This window comes from Atractosteus spatula, chromosome 15 (genome assembly GCF_055471065.1).
Source record: "Atractosteus spatula isolate fAtrSpa1 chromosome 15, fAtrSpa1.hap1, whole genome shotgun sequence".
Taxonomy (NCBI): Eukaryota; Metazoa; Chordata; class Actinopteri; order Semionotiformes; family Lepisosteidae; genus Atractosteus; species Atractosteus spatula.
This window is the reverse complement of record NC_142720.1, coordinates 10,054,487-10,068,939: the sequence shown is the minus strand read 5'-3', so window position 1 is coordinate 10,068,939 and position 14,453 is coordinate 10,054,487. Positions and strand designations below refer to the sequence as shown.

The 14,453-nt window shown below is 39.0% G+C and overlaps 1 protein-coding gene across 1 annotated transcript; it reads left to right on the top strand.

Moving 5' to 3' along the window:
- Positions 1-744: 744 nt before the first annotated feature.
- On the top strand, positions 745-13,932 carry opn6a (opsin 6, group member a). Its single transcript, XM_088934219.1, has 6 exons — positions 745-970; positions 4,491-4,696; positions 9,282-9,381; positions 10,943-11,047; positions 11,467-11,690; positions 12,847-13,932. Exons 1-6 carry the CDS (start codon positions 841-843, stop codon positions 13,288-13,290), a joined length of 1,209 nt encoding a protein of 402 aa, XP_088790345.1. The 5' UTR covers positions 745-840; the 3' UTR covers positions 13,291-13,932.
- Positions 13,933-14,453: the final 521 nt, after the last annotated feature.

The window sequence follows — 14,453 nt, the reverse complement described above, 5'->3', positions numbered from 1 at the left end:
TTTTAGTTCCAGCAAGTGGCTTAAGGGGACATCTTCTTTTCATCAGCATTGCCAAATTATCTTTCACACAAGTAACGATTCCAAAGTTTTATTTAATATTCCTGCTTTAGTATCATGTGAATGGGCGATATCTGCAATGCAGTACAGATCATGTTCCTTTTTGTCATTTGAAATGATTTAAGTCCATTATTTCCCCCCAAAGATTGACTTGAATTAGAATTTAGCGTCTTTGTATCTGTAACATATTTTTTTGGCGGAAAGTAGCAAATGCCGAATAAGGTCTAATTAATAGTGAAGGTGATTACAGCAACATATCTGTCTTCAAAGACTGCACTTTGCTTTTCCATATATACAGTTTAGGTGGATGATCAGAAGTCTGTAGATTGGATATTCACTCGAACACATATCTATACGCTAGTAAAACTACAATATCCAGAAGAAGAATATTGAGAGCTCATAAAGGGATTCTTAAATGCAAATTTTCTTTTCGATAATATGCCATGTTATATCCAATTCTGGGAAAGTAACCTTTCATGGCGAAGAGACGCGTCAGTTAGTTTTTAACACGGCGATTTCTTTGTGCCTTACCATCAACGTTCATCTCAGGGCGAAAATTGGATTACAATCAAGCACGTCATCCTCGTGGACTGCAAATGGTGCAGCAGTGGATATTTTTAGCCGGGATTAGGACATAAGAATCGGACAAGGTTTTTTTTTTTACAGAAGACGCGGAACACGCTGTCTTCTCCAAAACCAGCTGCACCCGGGGTTTCTCAGAAGTGTTATCTGGAACGACAAGACCAAATCATACCGTGGCAACCAAAACGTTCAGAAGCAAGCATGTCACTGAAAAATCCTTTACAGGTGGCTAACATTGCATGGAGAAACAATAACATCAGCCTGCTGAATAAAGACCCTCCTCTTTCAGAACAAGGAGAGACCATCATCGGAGTATACCTGTTGATTCTAGGTGGGTATCTAAAGTTGATTACACTGTTTGCTAGGAGTAAAACTGCTACATTATGTATACACTATATAGCTCAACAAGAGTCACAAGATAACCCGTTTTGATTTTTCCGATTCTTTCTATAATGCAATATTTTCCATTTAATTTTGTAGGTCTTGTTTTCGAGGTGTGTTAATGCTTCACTGGAACTGTATATCGCTTGTTTCACTTTTTTTTTTTTTACCGCCAAGATAAAGCATACTGTATCGTTTCCATATTAATTTGTACCTTTTCTGTTTTGACTGACTATTGGTGTACTGACAGAAGATTCTGCGATTCATTACTCTACAATTGAATGTTTTGCAAAGTTTTTAAAAATCTGTTTCTGTTAGCTGGTGAATTGGTTAATTTCTTTCACGTTTTCGAAATGATTAAAAGAGAATGAATATTTAACTGAACTTGAGAAGAACGCACATTACAAAGTGAACATCTTTTTTTTATGGCAAGGCTATATTGTTAGGTGTCCAGCTGCATAATACTAGCTACGAAGGACTAGACTTAAGCCTGATTAATACTTTAAGTACCTCCAGACATAATTGTTATGATAATCCTCATGGTCTTGGTTTTCCAAAATAATGGTGAGGAGGTTCATGTTCATGCAGAGATCATGCAGAGATTTGCAGTCCTCTGTTGCTGTAGCTGATCATTTGGTTTGACCAACATTGTGCATAGCTTGGAGAAAACATGAGAAGGTTTTGGATTGTAATCTGTCACCAGAGAGAAAGGGTAAAAAAATCTTATTTTGAGTAGACTAAGTCAGTTTTACAGGAGGAATTGCATTTTATATTTTTAAAGACTTGCAGTCATTTTTTCTCTCTATTCTATAATGTTAGTAGCTTTAAAACCTTTACCAGTCTGCTTCTTTTATTTAGAATTTGGGAAACAATGTAAACGTCCACTGGGAGAAAGGCATTTATTTTGTTCAAAGGAATGGGCACCCTCTGTCATCAGCTAATGATACTCGCTAATTTATTAAACCTAACTACAGATTTTTATAGACTCTCGTGCCTTGATGCCTGTAGATTCCTTCATTCAAGATTTTAAGATTTTCTAGGACAAGCATGTGCTAAATAAATCTATTTGCATAAAAATACACTAAACATATAATAAAGAATATCAATTATTTTTATTTATCTTGTTATTTGATATAACAGCGGTTATGGAAATTCCCTCTAGCAGGTCTTAATGTTCAGCCTCAAAGCTCCAGTTTATAAACATTTGGAACCCTGGTGACTTTTGGTTAAATTAGTTAATTTAAAATTAAGTTAATCTGTTGCTTTAAATCAGGAATGGCCCATTGGTGGTAGTTGAGAGTTACAGCATCTTTGATATGTTTATTTCAGATTAACTTCACATTGTATAACCGACCAAACTGTCTGCTTCTGCGGTCAGGCTGCGAGGCACAGCACTGGCCAGAGTGTTTTTGATGGCAGCTGTTCTGAATTGTGAGCATGATGCAGAAGTAAGATATCTCAAGGGTGAAAGAACCAGGTCATAAATATTTACATATCAATTGTAGGTCTTCTCTCAGTCCCATTACTCTGAATATTCTATGACTCCCATCGCTGACTTTTGAAAGACACTTTTCATCACAAGCGATTGCTTTGTTTCAGATTTTTTTTAAGTAAATACATGGAAACCAAGAATAGTCCTCTCTCCTGTGCATCTACATGTTTTTCTAAGTTGATTGAAACCATGGGGAAAAAAAAGATAATAAGAAATTATCCTTATTATAAAACATGCCTGACACTAGAGACAGAATTTTCAGTGATACAAAACATTAATCATAGTTTCAATTCACTTTATTTGTTTCACTTGTAAATTCACAGCTATAGAAAATAGAGTGTGGAGTTTGTTGTAAAAACTAACCTATAAATAACCAATAGATATTGTTTTGTAGCTTTAGGCTAGCAATACAGAAAGACAAAGAATCTTCCTTCAATCTCTCTAAATATCTGACCCTCTCTGAGTAGAGTTGTGTCCAATTGCTAGAGAAATTAAACATAACCACACTTCCTACTTCATGGGCTTTAAACCACTATACTAAGCACAGTTACAGAACAAAGATTCAGATTCTGATAGTGTCACTTAACAGTAGCCCTGTTTTTGATGCTGTCTTAAAAGTAGGGTATAATTCCACAAGCCCTCCATCTCTGCCACTTCAAACAGAAGGCAAGATTGTCCTGAAATGAAAGCCAGGATTTGCTCTTTTCTGTAGGCAGTCCAGGGTTTGTGGGGTTACACTAAAGAGGAAGGTCTTTCCTTCATATCCTGTCTGATCCGAGGATATTGACCTTCCCAGCAGGGATAAGTCGTGTGGTTAAGGCTCTGGACTGATAACTGAAAGGCTGTGGGATCATGTGTGGCACTACTGATGTACCCTTGAGCAAGGTGCTTCATTCTCTTTCTTTCACTAAAATGTCCACAGATATAAAAAAGAATAAGGAATGTATAAAAAGTGTAAAAATATTAAAGTAGGTATTGTGTGTGTTTGACTGACCCTTAATGTTGAGCAGTAGTGCCTTATAAATTTTACAATCCTGGTTTTATCAGAGAGTTTGGACAGAGCTTTAAATAAGATGAGGCAAATTCAAGCAATGGTACAGGCACACTGACTGCTGGGAACAACCAGAGAACAAAGGCAGGGAAATACAAGAACACTGTGAAACAGTTTGTAAGACACCAGTTTCTGAAGGGCTGTGGAACATACTGTACATCATGGGCGAGAATGATTTTGTTTGATAGCTTCTTCTTAGTATTAATATAATTTAACCTGATGAACATATGGACGGTCTATGTATATATATCATGTTTACACAAATCATAAAATACCATAGAAATATTATATAAAAATATTTTAATAATGTCCAAGTGAATTTAGAACATGCTCAGCCCTTTTGATTTTTTTTGGCATTTGTACATATGCTATTCTATTGCCTGATATAATTTCTTTAATTACAATATTGATTTCTGGACAGAAGAATTTCAAGAATTCCCTTTGTGTTGTATGGGTCTCCATATGTTATGTCTGCATTAAGAAACAAAAAAATGCAATCTGTATAATGGGATCACTTGTGTAGTCCAGAGATGTTCCATATTATGAGGTAAAATGACAAAGTTGGGGACTAAAGAGGAATGAGCAATTAACCATTCTCATATCTTTCTTAATATAAATCCAGTGGGAAACACCAGCACAGAGTATCACAATTTACCCATATAATTTATTCATAGTCTTTCAGCACCGCATGGTTCGTCTTGATGGCATAATTCTCCGGTCTCCAAGGTTGTCCAGTAGTAATGCCAGTTATTGTGATATCTCCAGGGCTTAACGGCTCAGCGCCCAAAACACAGACATAATAAGAATGAATGAAATGGGAGATGTGATTGAGCTAGACCCTTTGCAATGAAGTAACAGAATAAATCAGCTGAAGGGAGTAAACAATAGACAAGCCTCAGCAGACTGTGCCTCTGTGTCCTCTCGCAGGCTGGCTGTCTTGGTTTGGAAACAGCATTGTGCTGTTCGTCCTTTACAAACAAAGGGCCACCCTCCAGCCCACCGATTACCTCACTTTCAATCTGGCCATATCGGACGCCAGCATCTCCGTGTTTGGATACTCCCGAGGGATCATTGAAATCTTCAACATCTTCCGAGACGGGGGCTTTATTATAACATCCATCTGGACGTGCCAGGTAAGGCAGTGTCGGTGCGAGTTCTGCAGCTGTGGGACTTTTTTTTAAAAAAGGTCACTGTTTTTTATCTTATTTTTTATTCTAATGCAACTGAACATGAAACCAAATAAGTTGCAGATATACTGAAAGCATGCCAGGGAACAATTCCAAGAGCTATTCACCTCAATGTGAATGAATTGCCGCATAAAAGAGTTTCACATAAGGAACTCCCGAAGCCTCCAACTTGTCCCTCTAATGGAAAAGCAGTGTGACAGTCCTGTTACTGAAGAGCAGAGAGACATTGACAGAGAGATTTTGCACACACGATGGGTAATATAGACAAATTTCAGTTTCACGAGGAATGAGGGCAGCCAAGGACTGTGTGAAATCACACGTGAAAGAAGAAGTTTTGGGAGACTTGGCTTCACCCACTTGTCTGAGGGCCACCAGGCCACAGGACAGGGAGGCTAGAAGCCTTGATGTCGGGTGAAAAGGCGACCCGGGGATAGCTGCAAAGGTGGAGATGGGGTAGAGAAGGGTAACAAAACAAACAAGGAAGAGGAGAGAGTGACGTGTGGTACAGTATATGCAGGAATCTGGCTAATTAGAGTACGTCAGGATTAGTTTATGGATTGCAGCTGATCTTCAGTAGCCTGGCTTCCCTTATTCCTCCCGAACTCTCGTTAGAACTCCATTTAAAGAGGTAATAGATATTCATGTTTCTCACAGTCAAGCTTTCTGTGTTCTTTCTGGTGTGTGGTATAGAATATTGTATTACATGGAAGAAAGCAGAATCAGAGCTATCTGTATAGACACTGAAAGGGGAGCATGGCTCCAGCCTGGCTGTGATATGTTTTTTGTTTTTGTCTCTTTTACGGCCTTTTCAGTCTTTTCCATACATCAAAACAACATTTTCCATGTAATAGTGAGGATAATGCGAACTGTATTCTACTTGACCAATTTTGTATTCCAATGTAATGACCATAAATCTAACTCTATTTCAAGGAACATATACTGTATAGTGTGTTTTAAGAGTACACAGTAGCTATGTTTTGGGGAAATGAATATTAAATTGCTCTTAGTATTTTACAGTGCTGAGGAGGAGGGGAATCGTTTAAGACTTCTAATTCTAGTCCCACAATTCATAGTAAACGCAGGCTCTTAAAAGACTCCATAAGGCTGAAAGGCATTACTTTTAATACACATACTGCATATACTGTACCTCAAGTTCACTTGTGAAAGCTGTCACACCAATTAGCCCTAATATGACAAAGAAGATGACCATGATTGTTCACCTATACCTAAAAAGAAGAATAAACTGTGCTTTTATGTGGTTCTGCACCCCTCAGCAGCTTATGGATCAAATTGCATTGAAGAATCAGTGAACCAAGATAAAAACTTCACAGTAATGAAAGCCATTCAAATTATTATATATATATATGTCTTACATGCACTACACAGTGTTTTGCAGCTGTCCATCACATGTGTAATTGGGCTGTGTAGTGGTTAAGCAGATTACATTGGTATCTACAGACATTAAAGAATTATCTCAGATCAGACACTGGAAAATCCTCCATAAAGAGCAATTTCTTTGATTACCCAGCACTCTGGCCCATCTTTTTAAAAGATTTTAAAGATACTTTTAAAAATGTCTTGATGATCATAAGACAACTGAAAATAAAGACGACTGTAATATTTAAGGTAAAAGTGATGAATTGACTTGCAGACATACCAGGTTTTAGAACTTTGAAATACAATATGAAGCTGTATAAGAGCTGTAGAAGAAAACTACAAGGAACAGAATTTTCTCTATAAAACAGTGAATTGATGCTTTCATTAGAACATTTCAAAATGTAAGAAAATCATAACTGAACGAGAGTGCAAAGTGGCATCCGTGTACTGTAATAACAATGATTACCAGAAAACTAAATCAATCACAGGGATAAACTGTACATTTCCAAACCCATCACATAACTGTTAAATTAGCAGATATACCACCTTTTGGTACTGAAATTATGAAATATAAAAGAAAAATATTATAAAAGATTTATGATGATGCTTAAGGTCCTAATTATCTTAAATTTATAATGGTCTACAATATGATGGTTAATTGAAAAGAAATGCTCTCAACCACAGGTTAACACAATTCTGAGAAATCCCAGCCCACAAGAGCATTCACCCTGTATTTTTGGTATCTGTGCTTTGTGTTGGATTAGTTGTTACTTTCTAACTTGTCACTGACTGCTCCATATTGAAGTGTCATTTTCGCAGAGTGCTCACCACTGTGTTGTGTGCTGCTGATATTGTAGCTAATACTAGCTCAGTGTAAAACCTTTACATCTTTCAAGGTCATTGTCCTTCTGTTCATTTTTATCCCTTAAAGCAAAGGTGTGAAAAATTTTGCACTCAGAGTGAGGTTTATATCATTTCTCTTAATTTGCATTTTGAAGGTGTTCAGAATGGAATTTCTCACATTACAATAACATTTAATTCTTAATAATGCTGTTTCTACCACGACCTACCCTTATTTCCTTCAGAAGTAAAAAGACAGCAGTCTTATAAAAGACTAAATTGCATTCATTAACAATTTCTTCAAGCCATCTTAAATGTTTCTAATTTATTTCACCTAGAGATTGAGATAAAAGTAGTGATGAAAAATAAAAAGTTTAAAAAGTTATTTGATTGAGCAGGCAGGTACACACATGACACGTATTAACAGATTACAACATTAGTCTGACAGGACTTGTGTGGGAACACTTGCTAAGAGCTCAGTGCAAAGATGTGATGTGGTCTGTGGGTTTCACTGGTATATTTGCATGTAATTTTCTATTATCTTGCAATAATACATGAATCAAAAGGATATTTTACCCTCCACTTTTTCTCTACAAAGTGCCGCTTAAACAACAAACTATATTTGCCACAACCAAAAGACTACCTGAAGAATACTAACTTATACTTTCTAAAACAAGGTCGTTTTAAGATGTACTGTATACGTAATCCAATATTTTGTTTTCAGAAAATATTACAAAAGGTGGAAAAAGTTAGAGCTCTGGAAGTTCAGGAACACATAACTACAATGCCATCACTGGTGTTGTGCCCTAGAGCAATGTACTTTAGTCCACGTGACAAATGTAGACCTGCAGTTCTGGGGGTAACATCTCAGAAGACTAGTATCCTGTGTCCAGGGGGGTCACACACTGTGCTAGGTTATGGCTTGATCAGCCACTCCTGGGGTGTCCAGTCCAGGCCCTGGAGGGCCAGCGGGTCTGTGGATTTTCGTCCCAACTGAGCTCATAACAAGATAAACCAGCTGGTTACTTGGTTAAGTGAACTGATGTAGCAGCGCTGTTGCTTTAAAGAGACCTGGAAATCCTGCAGACCCTCCAGGGCCAGAACTGGATACCACTGCTTTAGACTCAAGTATGGGCTTCACGTTTTTACCTTTCGTTTCACGGAGCCAATTGAAACCCAGTGTGCCGACACTAAGAGCTATGCAAGCATGGTTCTGAAACATTATGAGTTTATTATGAACTTAGCAGCGGATTTTGCGTAAATGGTACAGCCATGAGAGTTTCGCATTTCCTTCCCATGCCCTTACCTCCTCATTTACTGAGGACAGCAGGATCACTGCTTTTCCCACAGTGCCTCTGAATCGCCACTGAATCCCCTGACAAGGCAGTGAGCTGTATGGTTGTGGTTCAATTATCAGGGATTTGAGCTAACAAGAGGAGCTGCACGGACATTGGCATTCATTCCTTGCCTTTTTCCTCCCTGTGCACTATGCATTCATTTTCTGCGAACATCACAAGGTATTAAACTTAACTTTAATCAAGATCCAAAGTATGCGGTGCTGGCTTTGTTTTTTGATTGTTTGCTTGTATAACATTAAGTTCAAACCGAGCAGCTAACCCACTGAGATTCTTTCTCATTTGAATTTGAAGCACGCAAAAAATGCAGGAAGGTCAATTATAATGAGAATGGAAAAGCACTGCTGCTTGCAAGAGTCATGATACTAGATAGGCCTAATAGCTACCTTTTACTTGTAACTTTTCTTAACTTGGAAAACTGCAAAGTAGCCCCAGCAAAATTGGCCAAGATATGTGGAATCCTTCTAATAATCTAGTGCAACTAGAGATTTTAACAATAAAATGCTTGTACTGTATCTATAGTGCGCATATAGAAATGCTTGTTCTTTTATGATTACTTTGGGTTGATGTGTACCTAGGAATTATTTAGCAAAAGTAGTCAGGCATGTATTGCCTGCTTAATATGTCAGCTGGAAAAAACCTGTATTATCTGACATACCAGTTGTAAGATAAATCTGTCAAGCTGTCAGCTGTGCTGTATATGATGGATCATGACACACAGGTAAGTCTAGGAGTTTGCTGGAGATTAGTTAGGTACGTAGCTGTAAGAAAAGCATGTGAGCACATGGATGACTGATTATGACAATGATCTCATTTTTAATGTCCTCAGGCATATTTCCAAGAAGTACTGTTTGAACTGAAGGAACACAGACATTCGTGGATAAAGAATGAATCTCCTTGAATTTTGAGCTACCAGCACTGCTGAAGCGGAGGTGATATTATGTATTATTTCTTTCCAGGTTGATGGTTTTCTCACCCTGCTCTTCGGCCTGGCCAGCATCAACACCTTGAGTGTCATCAGTGTGACCAGATATATTAAGGGATGCCATCCTGTCAGAGGTAATGTCACATTTAATGCAGGCTTCTTATCCCCCTGATGCACAAATGGTGAAGTTTATTCATAGCATTATTGTAATATGTATCTGATTTTATACATGTATTTTTATTTACTTGATTTTCATCATTTTAAAATGTTGCAATGCATTTCTGCTTTATTTGCCCCATGTAACACAGTTTATACAAGCTAACGTAGGAAAATGTTGATTTTGGTTTTGTTTTTATGCTTATCATACTTGTTAATATGGTTCTAAGCTTAAAGGACATCAACAGTTCTTCATTGTATCATCATGCTAGTCCTTCAATCCAAAAAACAAATGCACTGCCCATGGTGCGTTTCAGGCGATGGAAAGATCAAGATCTTTCTTCTCAGTTAATCATTCATATAAAAATTATCCCCAGTTTTCAAGCTTTCACTGATCCCCACAGACACAAGTGCCAGACTGTAATGAGGTGCAGTATAGTGTATTATGACATGGATGCAATCAGACTAAATGACCCATGTGCTGCCATCTGAAAAAATATTTTGGTGCTGTTGAGAAGAACTGTGCTTGATGTCTCAGCTCCTTTAACATTTTTCATGGAAACCTTGTTATATGAAGAAAGAAGCAAGGGCAATACAGTCCATGGATACATAGTGAATTCCACTTAAAAAATGAAAACCAGTCACCTGCACATTGTACTAGTGCTGTGCGAGTGTTTAGAACAATTCTATGCTCTTTGCACACGCTACAGTAAGTATTTATTGCTGTTGTAAGACATGAAAAAGGAGATGTTAGGTGCATGTACGTGCTGTAGCTCAAACAGTACAGTTATGGTGCCATGTGACAGAGAAAAAAATACATATTTGATTTAAATACTGTAAAGAAATTCAAATGCTGTGCTCTTTTGTGCAAATTCTTGTTATTGTACTTTCATTCCCAACACTGCAAATAAACTGTCAATAATACAGCACATCCACTAAAAAATCAGTGTGTCTGAACAAGAGTATTAGTGCAAATGATTTTACTAAGTTCAAGATTGTGTGAATTTTGTCAACAAAAGGTCTTTTCACTCACTAACGGGGCTCTCCTCCTTCCTCCTTCAGAGAAAAGTATTAATCATTTATAAAATGTCACAATCTGACATTCATAAGCCCTAAAGGAATGTGCCTCTGTGTCCCCTCTCACATTCAGTGAGAAGAATTACAAGCCAAACATTTAATCTGGAAAGAATTCCTTTAGAATTTTAAGTAAAATAGAAATGTGACTAAAAATGCTAATCAGGGAATTGTCTGGGTCTGTAGAAATAATAACTGCATTTTTCATCATTTTTACTGGGACCTGCCTGTTGTACATTTTTATTTTAATATATTATATTAAAATTATGCTGCAGAAATCTGTAAGTGCACATCTGTGGTGCACACCATGATAATTACAATACTTACATGGGCTGTGATAGGACAATTTGTATTGGTTTCCTGCACCTGTTGGGATTACAGGGGGTAATGCAAGGTGAATGAGTGTCTAGAGTCTTCTCATTGTTAATGCACTTATTTGTTCGTGTTTTTTAATTCTTTCTGCAGCTCCCTGCATCTGCAACCACACCATCACCGTGTCGTTAGTGCTGATCTGGGCTGCAGCTCTCTTCTGGTCTGGAGCCCCTCTCCTGGGTTGGGGGAGCTACACAGGTCAGAGAAAAGAGCTGTGAAATAACTCTGATTGATACAGAGTCATTTTGCATTGTTCCATCATTTTGACATCCATGTATTTCCATTATGTACCTTTAAAATGCTGCTCAGTTTCAATGTTTGCCTTTTTTCACTTGAAACTGAAAGACACATAGCAACCACTAATGCTTCCATTTTAAAACTCCCTTCGAATGTCTAAGTATGATACAGCTTTGTGTGTTCAATATTTATGCTTTGAAGCAGACATGCTAGCATGACTCCATTCTCCCACAAAGAAAATCCATCACATCTAGCAAACCTGCATCCAGTTACACAAAATTCTTATTTTTACACCAACAGAACTTTACCACCTTGCTTTTTTCACTCTTTAAAAAGAAAGCATGCTAAACCTTCCATGGTTTTTTTTTCTGTCTCATCAGACCGAGGATATGGTACCTGTGAGATTGACTGGGCCAAAGCCAACTACTCCACCATTTACAAATCCTACATCGTGTCCATTCTAATCTTCTGCTTCTTCCTGCCTGTGCTGGTGATGATCTTCTCCTACGTGTCCATCATCCGAACCGTGAAAAGCAGCCACGCCCTGGGCACAGACGGGGACCTGACGGACAGGCAGAGGAGGATGGAGAGGGATGTGACCAGGGTGAGTGTTCAACGAGCAGCCCGGGGACAGAGCCAGAGGACAATACGATTCTGACACACTGGCCCTCTCTCCACCCAGCCTCAGAGGTGTCCAGGCTGATCAAGGCCTCCTAATAATGCTGCCATCTCTAACTGGCTTCATGACTCTGCTCCTCTCCCCACTGATAGCTGGTGTGTGGGGAGCGTAACGGTGCACTATGGCTGCACACTGGTGGTGGTGGAGGGGATCCCCATTACCTGTAAAGCGCTTTAAGTGGAGTGTCCAGAAAAGCGCTATATAAGTGTAAGGAATTATTTTTATTTATCAACCAGCTGTTTCTCGAAGGGACCCAGGTTATCAGCTTCAACAATGTGGCTGAGTAACTTGTTTCATACACCTACATTTATCCGAACCTTCGGGTAAAGAAGAGCCTCCTGTTGTTGGTTTTAAATATACTTCTATTTGGTTTCCACTTACAGTATGGCCTCTGGTTTGTGTTTTTGAAAAAGTATGGAGTCTGTGTTTTTAGACAAGGGATCATTTTTATTTATTAGCTTGGAAGTGTAATACATGCAACATGGCTGTGCATCTTTCTTTAAAGGCATCCAGGATGATACATAGACTCCCACTGGAGTAAGGAACTGCAGGAGTTTGAAAGAAGTCTGAACCAGTGTACCACTGTACACACTTTAAGGAATATCCAAAAGCAAAGCCTATCATTTCAGTGATTTATGACTCGGGACTCCAAAACCTGTAATTAATTAAAAACCAAGGCTTGGCAAATGTATTCTGCTCAGTAGAAGAGCAATAAATAATAAACTTACTTCACTTGAAAAGTGGTAAGTGAGTGTTGAACTGATAACTGAAGTATGATACAAGTGTTTGGAAAGGTATTAGAAGGATGATTCAGAAACAGAAGCTTGCTGTACATTAGCCAGTGGTCTGTAGTTTAAAAACTCATTAAGGCACAATGCCTTGCTAAAGCCCTTGAGGGATAAATCTGCCATTTATGGCACCTAATCAATGGAGCGTAAACTTCAGTTTGTCTAAACTATGACTTTTATTCTTTTTACTGCTTTACAGGGATACTAAGGTAATAGAGAGCATTGTTAATGAGGTCTGTTGCTTTCTCCACCACCTTAAAAACCCCAAGATAACACAAACCCTCCTGTTCCAGGTGTCCGTCGTGATCTGCACAGCCTTCATCGTGGCCTGGTCACCCTACGCCGTGGTCTCCATGTGGTCTGCCTGGGGTTTCTACGTCCCCAACATCACCAGCATTTTCACCCGGCTCTTCGCCAAGTCCGCCAGCTTCTACAACCCCCTCATCTACTTTGGCATGAGCTCCAAGTTCCGCAAGGACGTGAAGGTGCTGCTGCCCTGCGCCAGGGGGGGCAAGGACAGCGTCAGGCTCCGGCGCTTCAAGCACCTGAAGCCCAAGGCGGAGGCCCAGCAGCCCAGCAAGGAGCCCCAGCCTGGGCAGGAGGTCAAGCCCTCTCCCAGCCCGGACTCTGGCGTTGGGAGCCCCTCCAACACCCCTCCACCCGAGAACCAGCAGGTCTTCTTCATTCCCCTGCCCCTGGAGTCCGAGACCCCCGAATTCGAAAGCGACAGACTCTAAAAACGGGACTCTCGTGTTGTAATTTTTTGTCCCCGTGGTTACAGGGTTATTTTTCATTCTGGGGAATATATGTGCGGTGATGTTGAATGGTAATGTGGTTTGCACGTTATGTTTTTTTTTGTTGGTTTGCTTTCCTCTCTTTTTCCTCACATTGCCCTGGGCAATGATCAGAGGCTTACGTGCGGCCAACGCGAAGGGGATTGAATCGTGGGAGACGCAAATCTTTAAACAGACAACAACACGAGCACAGCAGACATGGCAACTTCTCACAGACTGGCTTGATGCAGAGAAAGGCTGCTACCTCTACCATTTAGTTGGAGCTCATGTTGGATGGTCCTAGTTCTTCGGAGGATTACTTATTTTAATAAGGCAAGGCTCTGTGCGTCTCTATAATGGTCAACTGTGCCAGACCTATTAAAATCTAGCAAAATGTTTTGTTATGACGGTTTCTCATTAAAGGAGTTAAAAGGTGTTAAAGTTTTGTAACCCTTCACAGATTTTTACTTTTTAATATCTGCTTCTTAAATCTATCATTCTTTTGTGGGTGCAGTGGGGGGCTACAATGTGAGTATATTTTGCCATTGGGAAACTATAAAGGTCAACAGCTTTACCTTTAATGTTATTCAGTAAACAAAAGCCAGAAAGAATGAGTCACATAAACACCTTTGTGTGAAGATCACAATTAATTTTAGGCATCATACCTGTATCCCTGTTAGACGGCAATGTCTAAGGTTTTGTGTTCTACCATTTGCTTTGTAAATTGCTTAGAGAAATACAGTGTGTTCTGATACTAAATCTTATTTGCTTTGATGTGTTTCTTACCCATTAGATTGTGGATAAGCTGAACATGTTGATAGAATCAGTGGTTACTTCTTACCACCAAGCAAACATTAATATCATCTAATATGGTTTCTTTCTCACTTTTTTTTTTTGCTGGCTGACTTGGTTGTTGCCAAAATAAATTTCTAGGCTTCCACACAAGTCCCAGTTCATCTGTTAGTCACTTGTCCCGCACAGATATTATGGGCCAGTCCAGATTGTGGTTAACCTGATATTAACGATGAACGCTGGGTTTTAAAGGGGTGGTGTGTCTGCAAGGGAAACCTTGTGATACTGCTCTCCACTCTTGCTGTTTGCTCAGTGGAAAAAAACAAGCAATTAGT

What these genes read in the sequence shown, in the direction of transcription:
- opn6a (XM_088934219.1), top strand. Translation starts at nt 841, where the DNA reads ATGTCACTGAAAAATCCTTTACAGGTGGCTAACATTGCATGGAGAAAC. An exon ending in AGTATACCTGTTGATTCTAG is followed by an intron (nt 971 to 4,490) that starts GTGGGTATCTAA and finishes GTCCTCTCGCAG; the next exon opens with GCTGGCTGTCTTGGTTTGGA. An exon ending in CATCCATCTGGACGTGCCAG is followed by an intron (nt 4,697 to 9,281) that starts GTAAGGCAGTGT and finishes ATTTCTTTCCAG; the next exon opens with GTTGATGGTTTTCTCACCCT.